This window comes from Cynocephalus volans, chromosome 17 (genome assembly GCF_027409185.1).
Source record: "Cynocephalus volans isolate mCynVol1 chromosome 17, mCynVol1.pri, whole genome shotgun sequence".
NCBI classification, from domain to species: domain Eukaryota; kingdom Metazoa; phylum Chordata; class Mammalia; order Dermoptera; family Cynocephalidae; genus Cynocephalus; species Cynocephalus volans.
Genome location: NC_084476.1, coordinates 14,083,206 through 14,107,531, shown reverse-complemented (window position 1 = coordinate 14,107,531; position 24,326 = coordinate 14,083,206). Strand labels below are relative to the sequence as shown.

Genomic DNA, 24,326 nt, shown 5'->3' with positions numbered 1-24,326 from the left:
GCATCTAAACTTCTCTTAGAGGGAAGGGAAAAAGCATTTACTCAGCTCCTGGCCCTTTGCTGCACATCAGTTGCCTCTTAGAACTCTGCAACAAAGATATGATGATTCCTACTTTGCAAAGAGTAAACTGAGGCTAAGAGAGGTGAAGTGGCTTGCCTGAAGTTACACACCAGAAAGTGGTAGGACCTGGACTCAAAACCAAGACTCTTTCACTGTGTCATATATTAAGCAGTGACTATATATCAGACCCTGAAGATACAAAAATGAATTACAGGGCCATTCTTAGCATACAGTAAAATTTACTAAGTGTTTGTTGAATAAATATTGAATCAAGGAGCTCAAATCCCATAGGAGAGACAGACAAAATATTTGTAATAGAATGGTGAAGTGCTAAGACAGATGTAGGCTCCAGAGCACAGACAAGAGAGAAGTTAGGTTTCTTTGGGGTAGATCAGGGAAGGCTTCACACTGGAAAGAGTTTTTGTCAATCACAGAAAGAGGAAATGAGTTCTAGGCAGAGGGAACGAGTGCAAGGGCAGAGGAATGTGAAGCAAACGTTGCCCTTTCTGGGAATTACATACTTCTGATTGCCTTAAAAGTTGCTTCCTTCTAGTACTGAGCCAAAACATCCAGCTCAATTCAATTTGACTTATTGGACCTTTATTAAATGTCTGTTTTGTGCCAAGCACTGTGTGAGATGCTTTACATGCATTAACTCATTGAATCCTTGCAGCTTTAACTCCCATTATACAGATGAGAAAATTGAGGCTCAGAGAGGTAAAGAATTAGCCCAAGAGTACATTCCCATTCTCTGTTCTTTCCACTTCTTTGTCTCCCCAAGATATCAAGTCACTCCTTTCCCAGGTCTTACTCTAATAGAAAGATATCCTTCCAGCAAACCTCAAGACCCATAGCTGGTTGCCCTTTGGATCAGGAGACTCTTTCTGCCCATTGCACTGTCTCTTTGCCTCACTGGGAAACTGGAGAGGAGAATGCATAGAGTCATGAGGTTTTTGATTCTTGGCCAGATGCTAAGTATCATCCCATTAATCATTTATTCATTTAACAAATATTTATTGAGCACCTGCCATGTACCACACAACGTTCTCAGTACTATGGATACAAAAGTGAATAAGACAAGACTCCTGCCCTCATGACAATTAAATTGCAGAGACTTCTCAGAGTTAGAAACAAAGGTTTTGAGAGGTTATGTGGCTTGTCCAAGGTCACACAGCAATTTTGCTGCACAGGTAATACTGAAACCCAAGGCTTCTGACTCCTGGCACACAGTGATTTTTCCAGCATCGTGGTCATGACCTTTCTCTCATCTCCCTCTTGCTTTGCTTCTCCTCAGTCTTTGTCCAGCAGGATGAGCCCAGAGAACCTCACTTGGGCCTGGGTTGCCCCGGCTGAATTCATCCTCCTGGGCATCACAGATCGCTGGGACATGCGCATGACCCTCTTCCTGATCTTCCTGCCTGTCTACCTGGTGAGTCTGCTGGGAAATGTGGGCATGGTGCTGCTGATCCGCGTGGATGCCCGGCTCCACACACCTATGTATTTCTTCCTGGCCAACCTCTCCCTGTTGGATGCCTGCTGTTCCTCAGCCATCGGCCCCAAGATGCTAGTAGATCTGCTGCTGCCCTGTGCCACCATCCCTTACACAGCATGTGCCCTCCAGATGTTCATCTTTGCAGGACTGGCTGATGCAGAATGCTGCCTGCTGGCAGCCATGGCCTATGACCGCTATGTAGCTATCGGAAACCCTCTTCTCTACACAACAGCTATGTCACCACGTCTATGCCTGGCCTTGCTGGGGGCATCAGGTCTGGGTGGGGCAGTGAGTGCCTTTGTCCACACAACCTTCACCTTCCGCCTGAGCTTCTGTCACTCCCGGGAGGTCAACAGCTTCTTCTGCGATATCCCTCCACTGCTGGCCATCTCATGCAATGACACCAGTCTCAACGAACTCCTCCTCTTTGCTGTCTGTGGCTTCATCCAGACAGTCACAGTGTTGGCTATTGCCGTGTCTTACTGTTTCATTGCTGGGGCTGTGGTCCGCATGCACTCGGCTGAGGGCCGTCGGCGAGCAGCCTCCACCTGTGGCTCCCACTTCATGGCTGTGGCCATACTATATGGGACCCTCATCTTCATGTACCTGCGTCCCAGCTCCAGCTATGCCCTGGACACCGACAAGATGGCCTCTTTGTTCTACACCCTTGTCATTCCTGCTCTCAACCCGCTCATCTACAGCCTCCGCAACAGGGAGGTCAAGGAGGCCCTCAGGCGGACCTGGACTCGATTCTGCTGTCCTGAGCCGGGGCACCAGTGATGGTCTGAGGATGTTGGTTAGATCTGACCAGCAGGGATGGCTCATCACTGTGGGCAAAGATGGATGTTCCTCTGGCTTGGATGTCTCTTGTCATCGTGTAAGGGACTATAAAAAGAGGGAAATGGAAGGATATAGAAGGGAGGCAGGAACATGGGGGTAACCCAGGACTAGACCTAGATCCAGAACCAGGACAAGGTTGATGTTGCTACTGAGCTGCCTTCGGTTCCTCAATGTTCAAAACATAAAAGTTCCTGGATGTTACCAGGTGAAGTAACATAGGTATATTTGCCGTGTGTACTTACGAGGCTGATCCCCAGCTGTGCTGGCTCCAACTGTTTGGAGATTCTTGCCCTTTTCAGTTTCTTCGTGACCAGTGGGTCTGCTCCTGCTCTCCTTGGCATTGAGAGCATCTTCAGAACCCACTCATGCCAAAGAATAGGACTGAACCTGATGAGGCGAACATCCCTCCCCAGAGCCTGTGTATTCCATTTCTCAGGGAAATGGCTGAACGGCCCCAGAACACGCGTGAGTTCGTCACCAAAATCCCAACAGCTAGGTCTGGATTTGGACAAAGTTAGACTAGCCCAGGCATATGATAGAGGTTAGGAAAGGGTCAAAATTATGGTTATGGTTAGATTAGGGTTCAGATTAGGATTCAGGTTATGGATAAGAGTAGGGCTGGTGTTAAGGTAGGTTATGGTTAGGGTTATGTAGAATTAAGAAGCAATTAGGCAAATTTAGGATTAAATTAAAATGATGTCAATTTTGGGCCGAGCCCGTGGCGCACTCGGGAGAGTGCGGTGCTGGGAGTGCAGCAACGCTCCCGCCGCGGGTTCGGATCCTATATAGGAATGGCCGGTGCACTCACTGGCTGAGTGCCGGTCACGAAAAAGACAAAAAAAAAAAAAAAAAATGATGTCAATTTTATCATTTATTAGTAGTAGATTTGGGATAAATTTGGGAGTAACTGTTCAGGTAAACTTAAGTCTTGTTAGAAATATTAGAAATATTTTAGGGTTGGTGTTAGAGTGCAGGACTAATTAATATTGGAGCTCAGTTTCATTTGTATTGCTAGATTAAATTTGAGTTAGAGTTTAGTTTGTATTAGATTTAAGTTAATTTGTTATGCAGATAATGTTTGTGATAAATTTAAGTCACAGCCTACTGATGAGGATATTTTGCGTATCAAATTGACATGCTTTAATTTAAGAATTAGCTAGGGTTATGGATAATGAATAATGTTTCTTAAAGTGGTCAGAGGGGGTTGGTAGATTTAGTTAAGTTTCATTCAGAGCTATGAGCATGCTGAGATTAGCATGTGGTTGGGTAGGGTTAATATCATGACTGCTTCGTGTTAAGATTACAACATCTAGAGGTAGGGTGGGGTTAAGAGAGAGAATGCCATAACTATGACCTCTTGGGCAACAGTAGTTTCAGTGCTCCAAGTCTTGGGTCACTGTGGACCCTCCAAATCCAGTGTTCTTGGGACTTTCATCTTCAGAGTTCACAATATTTATAGATTTCCTTTGTCTTCTTGATTCAGTTATTCATGGGTAAGGCCCAAGGCACTGCATTCTTCCTGGGAGGCCCCTTCATGCAGGCCCCTGGGAGTTAGGGGCAGGAGCTTCCAAAGAGAGGTGAACATGGCCAGAGTCAGATGTCAGCCCCTGCATGATCCCCCTCCAGTTCCCCTGATTATGGCTGAGGTGAGGGCAGGGGTGGCAAGGTGTGAGTCTCAAAAAATGCTTCATTGTGACTACCCAATAGGCTCCCCATGGAGTCTCTTCCTAGGGCCCTGGCCAAGGGCTGGCCTTTCCCCTACACACTCCCCTCAGCGAGAAATCAGCCACCTGACACAGCCTGCAAGAAGACAGAAGCGTCAGCCTGGCTTTCTGGGAAGTTGATGCCCTTTATGACTAGGACTAGAACCCTCCCTCTTAGTAACTATGGTCTTCTTAGTAACTATTCCCAAGCTAATGGAGAGAAAGATGTGGATTAAACAATTTTCTTAAATCTTAGAGGACTTTATAGGTTTCCCGACAGAGTGACAAACTCACCCCTTTTTTCCCAGAACTGTCCCAGTCTTAAAACTCCGAGTCCTATGTCCCAAGAACCTCCAACCCCCTTAGTCCTGGGCAAAACAGGATGGTCAGTCACCCTATTTCCTGATCAGAGGGTACAATATCCCAAACTCAGCACACTTTGACAAAGACTTACATAAATTAAACCCCTTCTTCCATCACAAGGTTTTATAATCCTTTCCCAGTTCCCCAACTCTTCTTACTCCCCATCATCATAACAACTCACATGCTGTGACAAAGGTCGGGGGCATTATCAGAAGAGCTGGCAACCACAGGACTGTGAAGGTAGGGTTTGCCCCCAATTCAATCATGTTATACTCAAAGATCTCCTCTATGATCTTTTCTTCTTTTCATGGGTTTGGGGTCTCATGACATACAGCACCCACCATGGTCGGGGGAAAGCTCCCAGAGGAATATGACCCCTTCCGTCATTTTGGTCCTGCAGGATGTCCATGGGTCCTTCCATGTGTTTAGCATCAGTGAAGAAGCCAGATACGATCATTACATAAATCCTGAAAATCAACTAGAGGAAACATGAGGTTGTAGGCTATTATGCTGGGCCTATTTGATAGACCAGAAAACAAACAAGAAAGAAGGGGCAGGGATTGGGAGACAGTAACAGAGCCCAGCCTAGAGGATGAAGGAAGAGAAGCTGTCAGATCCCCACTCCAAAAGTGAGATGCCCAGGAGAACCTGTCCAATTCTGATACAAAGTATTGCCCTTTCCACCTCCTTCAACCCCATTTACCAAGATAGGCAGTCCGTATAGGTGCGGGTTTGGGGTGGGGAAAAGACTGGGGGTCTATTTGGAGCACCTGTTGCACAAAGTGGGTTGGGCCCTGCACCATGGGTGGGAATTGAGGGGAAAGGGCATTCCACAGGGCGGGGTGGGACAGATGCACACAAAGGCATGGAATTGAGAAAAGCTCAGCGTGTGCAGAGGACTGTAGGAGACCAATTCAACGAGGGAGTGTTAGGAAAGAAGTGGAGGGAAGTTTGAAGATTGAGGATCTGGGAAGAAGGACACCCTATGGCTCAGATATCAGGTAGGAGAATTAGTACTTTATTCAATAGGAAACAGGGAATTATTGAAAATTCGTTATGTTCAAAGTCACCCATTATGGTTGTTTCAACACTGAGTCCTGCAGAGCCATTCCCACCCAGAATGCTACACATGGGCTCAATTACCTCACACCACGATATACACACAGAAACACATACCTCACAACACAGACTGAAACTCCGATCAGAAGCATTTATTGCCAAAGAAACACTCCATGATGTGGTCACCCACACAGACCCAGATGTAGGTGCATGCTCAGACACACACGCAAACTTGTGGGCACATTCAGTTGCACAGAGACACAACACAGCCATGCACACTGCCACAGTCACCAGAGGCACAGTGCCTCCCACACTCCTACACTTCCTACAAGAAGCCACCAGCTACAGCTAAGGTAACAGGAGGGTTGGCCCCAGAAGCTACTACCGTAAACTATGGGCTCCCTAGTCTCTCTGTTTGGGGTTCAGAGGTCAGCCTGACCCTTCTCTTTGGGAGTAGGGAGTAGCATTTTCACCATGCACAAGGTAGCTGTGCACAAGGCTCCTGAATGTCCCCAGAGGTGGAGGTGGCACCAACCACCCCCTCCCTGTTAAATTGGGCCCTAGAGAGGAAGGATAACAAGTCCCAGAGCCAAGCTGCCTCCTGCCCCAGGGATGAAGTCCAGGGTAAAAGGGCTGCTGCCTCTGGAGAGAAGCTAAGATGCTCCCAAGTCCCCAAGTCCCATAAGAGTGGCCAATCACTCCCTCCTCAGACCCTCCAATGACAAACTATACCTGGTCACTGCTGCTGTTCCCTCCTGCAATTGGGGAGGCCAGAGGGTACACCTGAGGGCAAAGGTCCAGGCTGTGAGTGTGCAGATCTGTCTTCCTATGTATGACTGTGTGCATGAGTCATATGTGTGAGTATGAGTGTGTTATGCTTGTGAGGCTGTGATTGTGCGTTACCATCACTGCCCGATAGTGTCATTGCAGGGGGTAGGAGGCAGTGCAGATGTGGACATGCCCCTCTAGGGTGGCACATCTCTGTTGAGATCTATCATGAGACTACATGAGTGCAGCCATGTGCATGAAGGTGTAAGACTGTGCACAGGACATGATTGTGTGGTCAGTGAGGGGCGGGGTGTGACTGGATGTGCATGGACGGGCACCTGGTAGAGTGCCCACACAGCGTAGTGGTCGACGAAAGCATGAACGTACATGATGGGTCGCAGTAGCTGTGCATGGTGCTGTGTACCTCCACGAACAGGAGTGTGTGAATGATTGTCACCCTCCGGTCTCAGTGCTACTTTGTGATTGCATTTGTCCCGTGTTTACGTGTATGATGTTCAGGGCCTTTGGAGCTTGTGGTTATGCTTCTCGCTCATGTGGGTGTGAATGCATGTGCTGGATCCATATTTCCGTATATGATTGATCGTGCCCATGTCTTTTCAGAGACCAGCTTGAGGCCGCACATGTCTGCATACCCACATGTCTGTGTGACTTCATACGAAAGTTTCTGCAAACAGCTCGATATATTTGAATGTTTATTGGGACCACTTTAGATACAGGTCAGAGCAGGTCGAGTTCCCAAAAGCGATTTTATAAAGAGACCTCCCTCCATCCTCCCCAGTCACCCTGATCCTCTTCTCCTCTTGGAAGATAGGACATGATTGGGAGTGATAGAAAAGATGCTGTTCAGGGAACTAAACCCAGAAGATTCTTCTTAACCAGTGGAAGAGAAAAAAGGAAGACAGTAGGGTATGGATGTCCCTCACTCGATGTTTTTTGTTTTTTTAATAGAGCACATGGAAAGAAATTTGGAGGTTATTCCCCTGGAGAGGTAGTCTCAGCATAGTCTTAAGCAATTCTTTGTCCTAAAATCCTTCTCCTTTCAAGACGACTTCTCACCCAGAGGTGAGAAAGGGAATGTGGGGGAGGGGAGTTAGGGAGAAACTGGTAAAAGGGCCACAAAAAATGTTTAAATTGTGTAATGATAAAATAAAATAAATTTTTAAAAGTCTTTTTCTTAGAGGATTGTCCAAGATTTCTGCATTGAGATTCAGACAGGAAAAAATGGAAACATTGAAACAAGTTTCCTCTGTCTTTAAGAGTTATGTCTCTGCACCCCAACAGATGTGTCTGTCCACGCAAGTTTTTCACAGAGGGATGTTGTTTGCTTGGTGCTCACTAAGTGTGATTTTATGGGGAATGTTTTCTGGGATTACGGAAAGTCATCCAGATTGTTTTGTTTTTTGGGGTTTGGGGATTTTTTTTTTTTTTTTGCAAGTCTGCAAATATTATTCTTCCCTCATACTTAATTAAAATTTTAGCTTAGTATAGAATTCTAAATTTGAAATCCTTTTTCTTCAGAATTTGACGATATTGCTTGACTGTGTTCTGGCATCTACTGTGGATGATGAAACACTTGATGGCAGTCCGATTATCTGGATATCATTAGTTCATTGTACCCCATGCTCTTGGGAGGTATTGAGTTCTTCTCCTTACCCACAATGTTCTAAAATGTCATTATTTGTGTCTCGGTGTTGTGAGTTCATATTCATTTCAATATAACCATAAGTGATGTCCAGATTTGGAATTTCTTTCTACTCTCTCTGGTTTTTTTTGTTTGTTTGTTTTTTGGGTTTTGGTTTGTTTGTTTGTTTGTTTGTTTTGGTGGCTGGCCAGTACAGGGATGAAACCCTGGACCTTGGTGTTATCAGCACCACGCTCTACCAACTCAACTATCTTCCTTCATTTTTTCCTCCTTCCCTGGTCTACATCCCGGGCAATATCTTTGGTTCTGTTTTTACTCAAAATCACAAAGTATCAAAGTCGGAAGTGGCCTTGAAGATCACCTAGTTCAACTCCCTTATTTTACAGATAGGGAATCTAAGGCCCAGAAATAAAAAAGTTTCAGGAGGTGAAATGACTTGCCCACAGTCACACCTGTATATACAGCCAGGACTATCTGAGCCCAAACCCATGATTTTTCTAATGGCCAGGAAGCCTTGAGCAATGTTGCCACTCGCCTTTTCCCTTAGATGTTGGGGAGATGACCCCTCAGTAGAAAAGAACCCCTGGGGTTCCAGGCAAATAACCAGCCAGCCACGGGTGCTGCCAACGAGTCTTCAGAGGGAGCCCCGTTTTTGCTACTGGGCCTGATGCCAAGTCCGGGACAGCAGCAGCTTCTCTTTGTGCTGTTCCTGGTCTCGCACGTGGTGGGCACACTGGGTAATGGACTCATTGTGGCTGCCATCCAGGCCAGTCCAGCCCTTCATGCACCCATGTACTTCCTGCTGGTCCATCTTTCCTTTGCTGACCTCTGCTTTACCTCCATCGCTGTGCCCAAGATGCTGGCCAACTTGTTGGCCCATGACCAATCCATCTCCCCGGCTGGCTGCCTGACACAAATGGACTTCTTCTTTGCCCTGGGTGTAACTGATAGCTGTCTCCTGGCCACCATGGCCTACAACAGCTACGTGGCCATCCAGCACCCCCTCCTCTATGCCATAAAGATGTCCTGGGCTGTGTGCACAGCCCTGGTGGGGGTAGCATGGCTGATGTCTCACATCCACTCCCTCCTGCATATCCTGCTCATGGCCTGCCTGTCCTTCCGTGCCTCCCACCAAGTGCTCCACTTCTTCTGTGACCACCAGCCTCTCTTAAGGCTCTCATGCTCTGACACCCACCATATCCAGCTGCTGCTGATCTTCACCAAGGGTGCCGCGGGGGTGGTCACTCCCTTCCTGCTCATGCTCACCTCCTACAGGGCCATCGCAGCTGCAGTGCTCCAGCTGCCCTCAGCCTCTGGGGTCTCCGGGCTGTGTCCACCTGTGGCTCCCACCTGGCCGTGGTGGGCCTTTTCTACGGGACAGTCATCGCAGTCTACTTCTGGCCCACGTCCCATTATGAGGCAGAGCGGGGCCTTGTGGCCAGTGTCACGTACACCATAGTCACCCCCATGCTGAACCCCATCATCTACAGCCTCCGGAATCATGACGTGCAGGATTCACTCCAAGCCCTTTTCATTGGCCGAAGGGTCTCAGCTAGTGACTCGTGAGGCATGGACTCCGCCAGACACAGACCACATCACCCACAGCAACAACTCATGAATGCAATCATCTATTCTCTGCTATTTCCAAATATCTTAATGCAGTAATAGCTATCATTTTCTGAATGAAGCAGATCTTTGCCTGATCTTGCTTTATTCCCACAGCAACCAGGGAAGCAGATATTACGACCCAGTTTTACAGATGAGGAAACAGGCTCACAGACAATAAGTGACTTTACCAAGTTTACACAATTCTAAGGGGGCAAAATCTGGGCCCTTTCTGCCACATTGCACCCTCTTCTAATGGCCAGTCCCAGGCACTTAGAAAGCATACTACCCTTTGCTCAGGAATTAGAGGGATCTGGGAAGGTATGTGACCCCTAATACTTGATTAGGACTTTATTTTCAGCTATATTACCATGTGTTCTCAAATAAATTGACTTCTCAACTGGGATGGGAATAAAAGTTCACAGACTCATGTGTGAAGGGCTGACCCCTCCTAACAAACAGAGTCTGGCACATAGGAGGCACTTGGCACATCTGAGAGGAATAAATGACGGTATTTTTATGCCAACAGCATTTAGAAGCAGTCCATTTTTTCCTATTTTTTGTTCTTGTAGTTGTTCACTATGATACCCCCTGTTCAGTTACACCTGGCATTCTGTAGAAGCAGCATGATGTGGACACGCACAGTAATAAATAAATAAAATAAAATATAGCAAAGCTGAGAAGAAAGGGGGAGCATAGGCATTAGAGACAGATGGATATAAGTCTTTATCATATGCCAGCACTTCATTTACTTTTACCCACAAAAAGCTTGGGCATTCTTATTGCCACTTTATGAATGAGAAAACTGAGGCTCAAAGTTGGTGACCTAATCAGTATCAGAGCTAGAACAAGACTTAAATGCTACTTGGGTCATTCGGGTGTGTTTTAACTGTGACCCGAAGAATCCAGGCTCCAGATTTCAGTGCCTCAATGGAAGAACTTCAGGAGGAAGTCTCAGACAGGTGCACTGTCTCAAGTGAGGACATGTTTTGACATCTAAAAAGCCCTCACACTGTGCCCAAGCTTTTACCTAACAGGTTGTGAGGCACGAGCTTTTCTATTCCTATTTCTCCAAGAAATATGCACCCACTACCCCATTCCCCAAAACCACCCCACTGCCACCCCCTCCTCCAGAGAACAGGAGAACTGCAGTGATCCTAGACCCGGGTAATGCACAGGCCTTTCCAGATCCCACAGATGAGTCTGCCACTGCCTGGTCCCAGAACTGCTGTACTATGCTATTTAGATCAAAAGGGACCATAAAGTTCTTTGGACTGGTAGCATTAGTCAAAAACAAACAAACAAACAAAAACCTGTTTTACACAGAAACACAATAAATAAAACAGTAGGGGGAGAAGCAGCACAGTGTAGATGAGGTGAGGGTCAAGGCCTGCTACCCACCTTCTCCGCCTCCCCAGTGCTTCTCCCTGCCCCCAATTCGAGGAGTCCCTGATCTAACCCAACCCTCTCATTTGATTAATTGGGAAACCAAGGCCCAGAGTGGTTAAGAAACCTGTCCAAGATTGCAGAGTCTGTGCAGCCTTTGGGCTTCCTTGCTCCACCACCAGTGCCCATAGCTCGCCCTGCCTGACATTTACACCATCCTTTTATACTCCTTTCCTCCCACCCCATGCCCAGGTTGTCTATTCATGCTGCAATGACTGAACCTTGCTGCTCTAGCAGTAGCTTGTCCCCACCACCCACTTCCTCCCTCTGCCTTCTTTGAAGCTTCAAAACCACACTGGTCGTGATGCACATCGCCCATTCCACACCTGTGCTATCAGCCTGCCCCACAGCATGGAGTCATCTGCTCACCATCAGAGACTGGCCTGAGTCATCTCTGTGCCCCCAGCACAGAGAGCGTGCCTGTGGTGTGCTTGCTACCTCGTCTCTCTTATGATCTCCTTCCAGGTAAGTTGTCTGCATCAGCAAGGGGCGGGGGACGTGGTGGGGTCTGGAGGTTGCCAGTACCCCCTTCTTCTGGGCCATCAGTGCTCCTCCAGTTATCCTGCTCACTGTCCACATCCCTGGAGGGATGGCTCACTCTCGCTGGCCCCCACTGCCCATGTGGTAGTGTGGCCACCTTCGGCCTTTGGTCTTGACCACCAGCATGCTACCTCAGCCTCAGCATGGTCAGTGACTCCTACAGTATGACTACAACCAGCCTCACAAGCACTTTCAGGTCTTACAGTGGCCTGGGGCCAAATCCCCATTTTGAATGTAGGGGAACTGAGGCTCAGAGAAGTAAGGAGGTTCGTCCTAGTTCATCCCACTAGCCAACTTAACTCCCAGTTCTCCTGACTCTTGGTATTGTGCTCTTTCCACCACATCATAAACCACCCTTCAATTCGAGTTAACAAATATTCACCAGCCATCTGCTCTGTGCCAGTCCCTGGGCTGGACGTTTGGTCTCCTTCCTTCCGGGCCCCAGAAGGGGATGTGGGGAGCTGTGGAGCCCTGGGCCACCTTCCCACTCCACCCCAACTGGATCAGACCCCTCATTTTACTTCAGCTGGACCTACAAGATGAGTTGGCCTGGAGACAAGAGGAAGACTCCTTCCCCTGTCCCCAGAAATGAAAAAAGAGTTCATAAACCCACTGAAGAATTTTTCCCTGGATCTTTTTCACATGAAATATAAAGAGATCAATTTTTAACACCTTAAACAAAACAAGTATATACGAATGACTGATCCTCTTCCAAGCAGTCCCCTTGGAAGAGTTTATACTTATTCCCATGAGACTGCTTCAGCTTAAGGGACTTTGCAGCCCCTCATCAGAAGCCCTTTGAGCCACATGAGAAATCCACCTCTTCTCACTCACCCTATTCCCTGCGCTTCTCCTCAAATAACTTCTGATCATTTCAGAATCAACCCAGCCATCCCCCTCCCAGCATCAATATTTTCAACCGATCCGTTCATTCCAAATAACACGTAGCACTATGAGCCACCCCATCCAGAAAAAAATAATTGCATTTCAAGAAAAGAATTTCAGAGCCTGCCTTTACAGCCTCATTTCTAATGTAATTTCTATGTGTGATAAAGGAAAGCAGCCTTCATCTCAAAGGTATAGCAATTGGACAGATTTCAGTAGTAAAAGAGGCTCAGATCATAAATGGTAAACTGATTACTCCTTCTAAGGATACAGAGAAAATTTCTATAACCGAAGCTTTCTTTTATGCAAGGGCTTCCACAGGGAAAATGCAGCCATTAGAGATGCAAAATAAAAACATCAAGATTCATTCTCAATACAGAAATGACTGCTTTAAAATTCTAGACATGGATCGATATTCCAGGAAGCCAATAAAGCAAGCAGTTCAGCTCACTCTGAACCACTGATGCTTCCTCTAATTCACCCTGTCCACATTGCTCCTGTCCTGTCTCTCCACTCCCTTTATACTGACATACATGCCCTGTTTTCTTTTTTTTTTTTTTCACTTGTGCTCCTACTTCCTCCCCCTTTTTGCTTTCTGCTCTCTCTCCTTTACTCTTACTGACGGGGTCCCAGTCCCAACACTAGGCACTAGGACTATAGACAAAGTCCTTGCCCTCCAAAGGAACTGAATAGACATTTTTCAAAGGAAGACATAAAAATGACCAGTAGGTACATGAAAAAATTCTCAGCATCACTAGTCATCAGGGAAATGCAAATTGAAACCACACTGAGATATCACCTCACCCCAGTTAGACTGGCTATAATCAAGAAGATGGTGAATAACAAATGCTGGCAAGGGTGTGGAGAGAAGGGAACACTCCTGCACTGTTGGTGGGACTGTAAATTAGTACAACCACTATGGAAAACAATTGGAGGTTTCTCAAACAACTACAAATAGATCTTCCACATGATCCAGCAATCCCTCTTCTGGGTATATACCCAAAGGAATGGAAATCATCATGTCGAAGAGATACCTGCACTCCCATGTTCGTTGCTCTGTTTACAATAGCCAAGAGATGGAACCAACCTAAATGTCCATCGGTGGATAATTGCATAAGGAAACTGTGGTATATATACACCATGGAATACTACTCTGCCATAAAAAAGAATGAAATTCTCCCATTTGCAACAACATGGATAAGCCTGGAGAAACTTATGTTGAGTGAAGTAAGCAAAGCACAGAGGGATAAATACTGCATGTGCTCACTCATAAGTGGGATCTAAGAGAGAAAGAAAGGAAGGAAAGAAAGACCACAGAAGTGTGTTGGACTTGCAGAGGGAGAAAAACGTACCTAGGGATACAAAGTGAAGTGGGGAAAGGGGGATGGGGAGGGAGGTCAGGGATAATTGGGGGATAATTGGGTGGGGGACACAGGGTATGATCACAATTTGTGGTAATGGGCATGCTGCCAGTATGGATCCGGCCATCACATCTCAGGCATGAGTGATGACAATTTGCTTTGTACCCCATGAATATTCATAACCAGTAAAAATAAATAAATTTTAAAAAACCAAAGTCCTTGCCCTCATGTGCATAACAGCAGTCTGAATGATGATCAAAGCCAGAGTGCTATAGAAGCACCAAAGACAGAGCAAAGAATTGGGATTAGGAGGGAAGGGAGAGTTGAAGAGAACTCATGGAGGAGTGTGGTAGATTAAATCAGTGGCCCTGGTCCCTCACCCATCCCTGTATCTATGCCCTTGGCCACGTAATTTTGCCCTCCAACCATGACCCTCTGGGCTCAGCCGTGCAACTTGCTTTGACCAATAGGTTATTAAGAGGCATGACACAAGCAGAGCTTGAAAATATTGGACTAGTTGTGTTTCTTTCATTGACATGACAAGGACATGACCAGCTAGCCCACTGGTCCCGAGAGGAGGATGAGAGACACATGGAGCAGGGCTGCTCCAGCCAAGGTGACCAAGGCAGAGCCCCCAGCTGACCTGCAGATGTGACAGCAAGCCCAGCCAAGATCAGCCAAGCCCCAGCTGCCCTTCTGATACATGAGTGGTAGTAAACGACTCATGTTTTAAACCACTGAGTATAGGACAGTTTGTTACACAGTAACAATATTTTGCAGATCAAAAATATTTGGGGAAAAAATTCCAAAAAGTTCCAAAAAGCAAAACTTGAATTTGCCATGTGCCGAGTACTACACTGAATCCACACAAATGAAGTAAAGTGTAGGCATTGTATTTGGTAGTACAAGTAATCTAGAGATGATTTAAAGTATATGGGAGGATGTGCACAGGTTGTATGTGAATACTACACCATTAAGGGACTTGAAGATCTGGGGGTTTTGGTATCCCCAGGGGGTCCTGGACCCAATCCCCCACAGATCCTGAGGGACCTCTAATAGCAAACTGACGCAGCTCCCATAACTATTTCTGATATTTGCTTTTTTCTTCATTGTCCTGGCCCCTTCAGTTTCCTGAGGACTGATCTATCAGCAAATAGTTGCTTTCTATGGTTGCTTTTGGGGATTTATATTATTATTGTGAGAACGTTTCTGCCCTCAAGCCTATGCCCATCTATCAAGGATTCATGTTTTTATGTTGGACTGAGATCTCCTGGAAGGAAGGGCTCCCCCTTTTAGATCCCAAAATCAAATTCATTTTCTCATCATAGAGACTCAGTGTCCTCTCTTGGTCATCTTCTTTTTTTATTTTTATTTTTTTGACAGCTGGCCAGTGGGGATCTAAACCCTTGACCTTGGTATTATAACACTCTGCTCTACCCACTGAGTAACCAGCCAGCTCCCTCTCTTCGCTGCCTTCTTTGGAGACTCTGCAATCGCTCCCACGCCCAGATTCAACCTACACTGGAATATTTTCAGCTCTTCTCTTGTGGGAGGGGAAATTGAAATTGACAAAGGCAGTGGTTGCTGGAAGGAAGAGATGAGCAAAACTAATGAAATAACCCTCTGTTTGGCAAGTAGCCAGACCTCACACATGCGCAGACACCATCACCCCACCCCTTCCTCTCTCCAAGGACCACAGAACAACTGGCAATTGGTGAAACCATGACCAAGACCATCACCACACACATCATGAAATCAAGTAACCACAGACCTCGGAAACCAGAATGACATGATAGGAAGTTAACTAAACATAGGCCAGATTTGGTGGTGTTGTCTTTGCATTCCTTGTACTATTTAATCCTCATAAAAATCCTGTGTGGTGCATATTAATTAACCCCATTTTACAGATGAAGAAATTGCAGCTCAGTGAGATAACTCACCCAAGGCTCCAAGCTAGAAAGAGGTGGAACTATTATCTGAGCACAGACCTGTCTCTGGGCAGAAATGAAGGTTAGTAAAAGCCTTTCCCTCATCCTATTCCTATTCTAGATCTACTTATGCCTTAGAATCACTTTGAATGCTTGTATAAAATGCATATTCTATCCATCACCCCCAGACTTTCAGAATCAGTGTATCTGGGTTGGGGGCTACAGCTGCATCTTAAATAAGCACCTTAAGTGATTTTGATGTAGGTGTTCTGCAAGCCACACTTAAAGAATCGCTGACCTAAATCGTGTAAAAGCCAGACAACTCAAGATTGCCAAAGGGGAGGTGGTCTTTGGAAAGGCTGAGCTGGTTGTGAAGTTTTCAGAGGTGACATGAAGGCCATAAGAAATATATGACACTGGAAAGGACGCCCAGCAAAGTTTATCATGAACATTGCGGTAAGAGGTTTCTGACATTCTTATCAACTCTCCTTTGAGATAGACTTGAGGTGTCATATTCTCTCTTCGCTCTCAAATCCATAGAAATTACTAGGAACCTGCATCTTAGCTCAGATGGCTGTAACAAAATACCATAGACCGATTGGATTAAATAACAGACATTTATTTCTCACCGTTCTGGAGATTGGGAAGTCCCAGATCAAGGCAGATACGGTTCTTCTTTCTCTTCATATAAGGGCATTAATCCCATTTTGGAGGCTCCACCCTCATGAACTCATCTAAGCCTAATCACCTCCCAAAGGCCTCACCTCCTAATGCTACCACACTGGGGGTTAGGGCTTCAACATAGGAATTTGGAGGGAACACAACATTCAGTCTGTAACAACCAGCTCAGTCTTGTCTCCATTAGCCCAGGGTGCTCAGGGGGTCACATCATGTAAGGGTTAGGGTTCTAGTCCTCTGGCCCTTCCACAGTGCTCCCCCAGCCCTTTCTGTCCTTCTGGCAGGGTGTTTGTCACCCTTTCTCAGCAGTGCCTGTTTTTGTGGCTCTTCCTCTCTCCTCCTCCTCCTACCCACCCAACACACACACCAGAGTGACCAGAGTGAAAATTTCTTTGGGGAAGAGAGTGTGTCTGATTTTTCTTCCACCTCCAGATACGAAGCACAGGACATGGCCCAGAGTGGACGATTCATAAATGTGTGTTGAAATTAGGAAATGGGCTAAGGACTGGGTGGGTTGCAGATGCTCTCAGGCAGATAGAGAATGTTTGGTGTAATAAGATAATGACAGAGACCTGAGGCCTTTAGAGTAGAGGGAGAGCTGCATGGAAAACAAGGCTGCAAACCACAAGAGTCACGTTTCCTGATCACCAGCTGTGTCCGTCAGCTCGGGCTGCCATAAAAAAATACCACAGACTGGGTGGCTTAACTACAGAGATCCATTTTCTCACAGTTCTGGAGGCTAGAGGTCCAAGATCAAGGTGCCATCAGGGTTGGCTCCTGGTGAGGGCTCCCTTCCTGGCTTGTAGATGGCAGCCTTCTTGCTGTGTCCTTATGTGGTCTCTTCTCTGTGAGCACCAGGAGAGAGCTCAGCTGTGTCTTTCTCTTCTTATAAGGACACCAGTCCTATTGATAAGTCCCCACCCTGATGGCCTCATTTAACCTTAATTACCTCCTTAGTGGCCCTATCTCCAAAAATAATCACATTGGGGGTTAGGGTTTGAACATATGAATGGGGATGGGTGGTAGGGGAGGACACGCCAATCAGTCCACAGCACCAACTATGGGGCAGCTGCCCCCCACCACCTTCCAACAGCCTTTTGGGGTAAACATTATTATTGCCTGTTCATAGATAAGGCTGCCAAGGCAGTAGTAAGATCCTGAGTTCCAAGCTCAGAGTTCTTCAGTTTAAGTCCTGACTTCACTCTTTACTAACTGGTTGACCTTGGGCAAGTTGCTTAACTAAAAAATGAGGATAATAATATTGTTCTGGAGATGTTGTGAGAATTATCTAAGAAAATACATATAAAGTGCTTAGAACAATGACCTGGCATAGAGTAAGTCTCAATACATTTTGGTCATTCTCACTGTTGCAGGTTGGGGAGACAGAGACAGTAAATCATTGGGGATAAGTGATGGGACTGGGCTTTGAAACAAAGATGATGCCCTTCACCAGGTCACCCCAGTCACCCACGTCACAGCATCTTGGGGCTGCTGGGCGCCCACTGCCCTCTTCTCTTCCTCTGCTTGCCTTTCTCTCCCCTTAGCTGACCATGCATGATCTGAAGGTTAAACGTATGCATGTTGTATTCATCAAACAACATTTTGTTTTCTGTTACCCATTATTTAAAGTATGTGGATTTAATACTTTCTTGTTCTCATTTCAAAAAAACAAATTCTCTAAAATTACTCATAGATGGTTCTACATATCACACTCAGGCCCCAAATCTGTTGTCTGTGGCCCCTCTTCAAACAGCAACTGAACTATTCATTCCTTCTCCTCTTCTGCCATCCTGTGGCCGCATCAGGTTAGAACCACCTGATCTTGTTACCTGGTACAGTTCTGATAAAAGGTAAGTAACATTTATGGAAAAGCGATGTAACAGAGAGCCTTCTGACCTGTTGTGGCGAATTCCATCCCACTCGTGTTGCCTCGGGATTTCCCCATCTAAGCAGCATCCATTCACTTACACCATCTCAGATCAGAGATGAAAGGATACGGTCCACTCCTAAGGACTTCACAGTGTGGTGTGTAAACACATACTTACAATTCAACTATGGCAGTCACACATGCTGAAGATGGAGTTTTCCTATAGAAAAGAGAGGCAGAACCATTCAAATCACCAGGACTTTTGCATCTCATACTTAGGGAAAACATTAAATGTTTCGTTAAATTAAATTTAAAAGATAGCATGATGAAACAGTAGATCATTTACTGAGACATTTCTACGCGTTAAGCAAAGTGCTAAGTGCTTTACCAATATTAAGTCATTGACCTCTCAACCCAACTACTGTCATCCCCCCTGGACAGGTGGGAAAACGAAGGCACAGCTAGTACTGGCTGGATCCAGGCTGTGAGCCCTCAGAACTTTTCTTAACCAATGTCCCCATAACCTTCAGGAACACATGTAATAGTATCACCACATCTCTCGGAAAAGACAGCAAAGACTTATTAAGGATACAGGGAATATGGGAGATTTGAGGTGAGTTTTGAAGGATAAATAAGGTTTTCCCAAGCTGTCAAAGGGGGATTTGGAGTCTTAAAGCATTTTTTTAATAAGCGGGATCAGGGTTTTGTAGAGGATGGATGGTAAAAAAAAAAAAAAAAACAGATGACATGGAATGTTTGCTGTGTGCCACACCACGCTAAGAACTTTAGTCCTTTGACCCCTGTCAGCCACCCTATGAGATAGTTAACTGTGATTGCCCTCATTTGCAAGACCAAAGATAAGAGGCATTAAGAAATTTACCCACAGTCATTCACACAATCAAAAATAAATGTGGGGGTGGAGGGAATAGATGGGAGTGAGACTTCTCTGAAAATACATTTTTATGTTGTGTTAGCTTTTAAAGTAGGTAAATGTTTTATATGCTCAAAAAAGTTAAAGAAGAATTTATAAAGGCAAACCCTAAAATTGAATCACACAGAAACAAATGAATCTACTTCTATAGCAAATTAACAGCATAACCACACAGAAAAAAATTAATTCAAATGATTTTTTAATTCAATGCTCTGTACATCCTTAGCAGGATACACTCTAAGGACAAAAATAATAACTACAAAGAAATCTTGAAATTTTTACTTAGAATTGTTATTGCTAGTGGCATGGGCACAATTATGAAACTATTATTGCGTGGTATATGCTGGTAAAATTTAGTGAAAATGCAGATGTTGGAAATTGAGTTTCCATTCAAAGTATCAGCATGAAGTCATGATTTTTAAAAGTAAGGATTTTCCAACTCAGTCCACGGAGACGGCCTAGAAGCAATGATACTCCAGTATCAATGAGCAAACCTTGTGCCCAGATTTTAGTTCTAAATATTATTTTCCACCAAAAGGAACCGGACCTCCTTGGAAAATAACTAATTTCAAGTCATACAGGGAAAGTACCATGTGGTTCTGGAACACCTTATGCCAGAAAAGAAAGAAAGCACAAAATGACTAATGGATCACCTCTAAAGTATACAGGAGCTGGCTTGAAAAGGCTACCACTGCCCAAAATCACCACAAAAAAACTAGGGTAATAGACATTCACATTTTTTTATGTGTATTTATTTATTTAATTTATCAATATACAATGTAGTTGATTTTCTTGGCCCTTTACGAATTTTTTTAAATCTATAAATCTATAGGAATACTCAGAGAAAAAAAGGGAGACAGAAAGGGGGAACTTTCCTTTGCAGAAGACCGCCAGGTAATAAACATGAAAAGAATGATATAATTAGAATATCACCTTTTTGCATACCTCAGTGTAATAATTTGGTTTCAGCAAGGATTATCAATGGATGCCAAAACTATTCGGTGAAAAGTTGTTGGAAGAAAAGAATATTCGCACAGTCTCAAAGTATCACATCACAGATCACATCAAAGACTACTTGCAAAAGGAAAGATAATTTTACAATAGAGAGATGTGGCATTCACCACCTTACCAAGTGATTAAACTTAGCATCAGCCAGCTGACATCAGGTTCCCCCTGACTTGATGCAGTAAGAACTACATATCACCTCTGGTTGTATTATTGCCAAAAGTGAGGAAATAATCTGAGAAATTGCAACGTGGAGCATTCTATAAGACATTTGGCCTGGACTCTTTAAAAAGCCACAGCAGAAACATGAGCAGTCATGCAGGTGGGCATGATAGACCTGGGCACTGATCCAGCCCTTCCTCACACCCGAACTCTGGTCCAGCTGAAGCCTCCTGAATGAATGAATGAATGAATGAATGAATGAATGATAAAAAGCCAATGATATGAAAAACCAGAAAAAGGCAAGGGGACTGCTCTAGCTTAAAAGAGACTTAAGTGATAAAAATGTAATGTGGGTGAATCTTGACTGGATCCTGGATTTTTGAAAAAGCTTATTAAAGAAATTTTGGCAATAAATAGAGAAAATTGAATATGACCTGTATTGGGTTTTTATTTTCTTTTTTTTTTTCTTTTTCTTTTTCTCTTCAGAACATTCCACCCACCACTTTTGATTCCATGTTGAACTTGGAAATTCATTAACAAAGACTTCCTGCAAAATTCAATTTTCAACATCTTTGTGTATTTTCTTTTATTGAAACATAATTGATTATACATATTTGTGGGGTACACAGTTGAGTATCAATACCTGTGTACAATGTGTGATGATCAAGTCAGGATAATTAGCATATTCATCATTAGAAAACATAATCATTTCTTTGTGTTGAGGACATTCAATCTCCTCTCTCCTAGTCATTTGATAACATGCAGAAAATTATTGTTTATTATCGGTACCTAGCTTGCCTGTACATCAATATAACTAATTTTCCTAACTAGCTGTTTTGTGTCCATTAACCCATTTATTGGTATCCTTCCTCCCCCACCGCTTTTTCCCAGCTCTAGAAACCAGTTTTGTTCTCTCCTTCTGAAAGTTCAATGTATTATTATGATTGTTGTTCCTGTCTTTCTTTCTTTCTTTTATTTATTTCTTTATTTTTTAGCTCCAAGTTATGAGTGAGGACGTGTGGTATTTCTGTGTGCCTGGCTTATTACACTTAACATAATTTTCTCCAAGCTCATCCATGCTGCTGCAAATGACAGAATCTCATTCTTTTTTGTGACTGAGTAGTATTCCATTGTGTATATATACCACAGTTTCCTTACGCAGTCATTTGTTGATGGACGTTTAGGTTGGTTCCAACTTTAGGCTATTGTAAATAGAGCTGCTATAAACATGGGAGGACACATATCCCTTTGACATGATGATTTGCATTCGTTTGGGTATTTACCCAGTAGAGGGATTGATGGATTGTATGGTAGTTCTGTCTGTAGCTGTTTGAGGAATCTCCATACTGTTTTCCATAGTGGCTGTACTAATGTACAGTCCTACAGTGTAGAAGCGTTCCCCTTTGTCCAGATCCTCCCCAGCATTTGTTACTCTCTGTCTTTTTGATAACAGCCAGTCTAACTAGGGTGAGATGGTATCTCAATGTAGTTTTGATTTGCATTTCCCTAATGATTACTGTGAGCATTTTTTCATGTACCTGCTGGCCATTTGTATGTCTTCTTTTGAGAAGTGTCTATTCAGCCCCTTTGCCCAGTGTTTAATCAGATTATTATTTTTTTTATCTTAAATTGTTTTGAGTTCCTTGAATATTATGGATATTAATCCCTGTTGGAAACATAGTTTGTAAATATTTTCTCTCATTCTGTAGGTGGTCTTTAAACTATGTTCATTGTTTCCTTTACTGTGCAAGGGCTCTTTGGTTTAATATAATCCCATTTGTTTACTTTTCCTTTTGTTGCCTGTGATTTTTAGTTCTTATTCGTAAAGTCTTTGCCCAGTCCTACATCATGAAGTGTTTCCCCTGTGTTTTCTTCTGGGAGTTTTATAGTTTCAGGACTTATATTTCAGTCTTTAATCCATTTTGAGTTGATTTTGGTATATAGTGAGATGTATGGGTCTCGTTTCATTCTTCTACACAAGGATGTCCAGTTTTCCCAGCACCATTTATTGAAGAGGCTGTCCTTTCCCCAATGTATGCTCTTGGCATCTTTGTTGAAGATCAGTTGGCTGTATGTACATGGGTTGATATCTGGGTCCTCTATTCTGTTCCATTGGTCCATGTGTCTGTTTTTATGCCAGTAACATGTTATTTTGGCTACTATAGCTTTGTAGTATAATTTGCAGTCAGGTAGTGTAATGTCTCCAGCTTTATGGTTTCTACTCGGGATCATTTTAGTTATTCAGGTCTTTTGTCATTTAATATGAATGTTAGCATTGTTTTTTCTATTTCTGTAAAGAATGTGATCAGTATTTTAATAGGGATTGCATTTAATAAGGATTGAATCTGTAGATTGCTTTGGGTAGCATGGACATTTTCACAGAATTAATTCTTCCAATCCATGAACGTGGAATGTCTTTCCATATTTTGATGTCCTCTTTAATTTCTTTCATCAGTGTTTTGTAGTTATTGTAGAGTGCATTAGTCCGTTTCTGTTGCTTATAACAAAATACCTGGAACTGGGTAATTTACGAGGAAATAAAATTTATTGCTCACAGTTTTGGAGGCTGCGAAGTCTAAAGTCCAGGCAACACATCTGATGAAGGTCTTGGTGGTAGTGACAGTGACACAGGGATCTCACGTGGCAGAATGGTAGAGGAGAGAGAGACTCTCAAGTTCCCTCCTTTTAAAGCCCTCAGAACCACGCCCATGACCACAATTATTAATCCACTTACTAAGGGCATGATCCTCACAATCTAATCACCTCTTCAAGGTCCTGCTCCTCAATTACCATAATAGGATTTCCACCCTCCTAACTGTCACAGTGGGGGTTAAGTTTCTAATACATGGACTTTGGGTACACAATTCAATCCAAGACATAGAGGTCTTTCACTTTCTTGGTTAAAGTAATTCCTAGGTTTTTGGGGTTTTTTTTGAAGGGGGGTTATAGCTATTATAAATGAGTTCGCTTTCTTGATTTCTTTTTATGTGCCTTCATTGTTGATGTATAAGAATGCTACTGATTTTTGTATATTGATTTTGTATCCTGCAACTTTAATGCATTTTTTTATCAGCTCTATGAGTTTTTTGATGGAGTCTTTAGGTTTATCTATATATAGGATCATATCATCTGCAAGCAGGTACAATTTGACTTTATCTTTAACAATTTGAATGCCCTTTGTTTCTTTCTCTTATCTGATTGCTCTGACTAGTACTTCCAATGCCATGCTAAAGTGAGCATCCTTGCCTTGTTGTAATCTTAGAGGAAAACTGTTACCTTTTCCCCATTAAGGATGATGGTGGTAGTGGATTTGTCATATATGGCTTTTATTGTGTTGAGATATTTTACTTCTATACCTAATTTGTTGAGAGTCTTTTATCAAGAAGCGATGTTGAATTTTGCCAAATGCTTTTTCTGCATCTATTGAGATGATCATATGGTTTTTGTCCTTGATTTTGTTGAGTGGTGCATCACATTAATGATTTGTTTATGTTGAACTATCCTTGCATCCCTGGAATGAATCCCACTTGATCATGGTGTTTAATCTTTTTGATGTACTGTTGAACTCTGTTTTCTAGTAATTTGTTGAGAATTTTTGCTTCTATGTTCATCAAGGATATTGACCTGTAGTTTTCTTTTTTTGTTGTATCTTCACCTGATTTTTGGTATCAGGATGATGTTGGCCTCATAGAATGAGTTTGGGAAAGTGGCCTCTGTTTCAACTTTTTGGAATAGTTTGAAAATGATTGGTATTAATTCTTCTTTAAAGGTTTGGTAGAATTTAGCAGTGAGGCCATCCATTCCTGGGCATTTCTTTGTTGGGAGACTGCTGATTACTGCTTCAATCTCATTGCTTTATTGATCTGTTCAGGTGTTCTTTTTCTTTTTGGTTCAGTCTTGGTAGTTTGTATGTGTCTAGAAATTTGTCCATTTCCTCCAGATTTTCAAATTTTTTGGTGTATAGTTGTTC

At 43.8% G+C, this 24,326-nt stretch overlaps 2 protein-coding genes across 2 annotated transcripts; both read left to right on the top strand.

Moving 5' to 3' along the window:
• Positions 1-1,369: 1,369 nt before the first annotated feature.
• On the top strand, positions 1,370-2,332 carry LOC134365406 (olfactory receptor 5C1). The gene has a single exon (XM_063081485.1). The coding sequence runs from the start codon at positions 1,370-1,372 to the stop codon at positions 2,330-2,332; it is 963 nt and encodes a 320-aa protein (XP_062937555.1).
• A 4,279-nt stretch (positions 2,333-6,611) lies between these two features.
• LOC134365535 (olfactory receptor 1K1) lies at positions 6,612-9,514 on the top strand. Its single transcript, XM_063081656.1, is given in 3 exon segments — positions 6,612-6,668; positions 8,544-9,264; positions 9,267-9,514. Coding segments are annotated over 3 exon segments (1,026 nt in total).
• The last annotated feature ends 14,812 nt before the right edge of the window (positions 9,515-24,326 follow it).

Coding starts and splice junctions, on each gene's coding strand:
- LOC134365406 (XM_063081485.1), top strand. CDS start 1,370: ATGAGCCCAGAGAACCTCACTTGGGCCTGGGTTGCCCCGGCTGAATTC.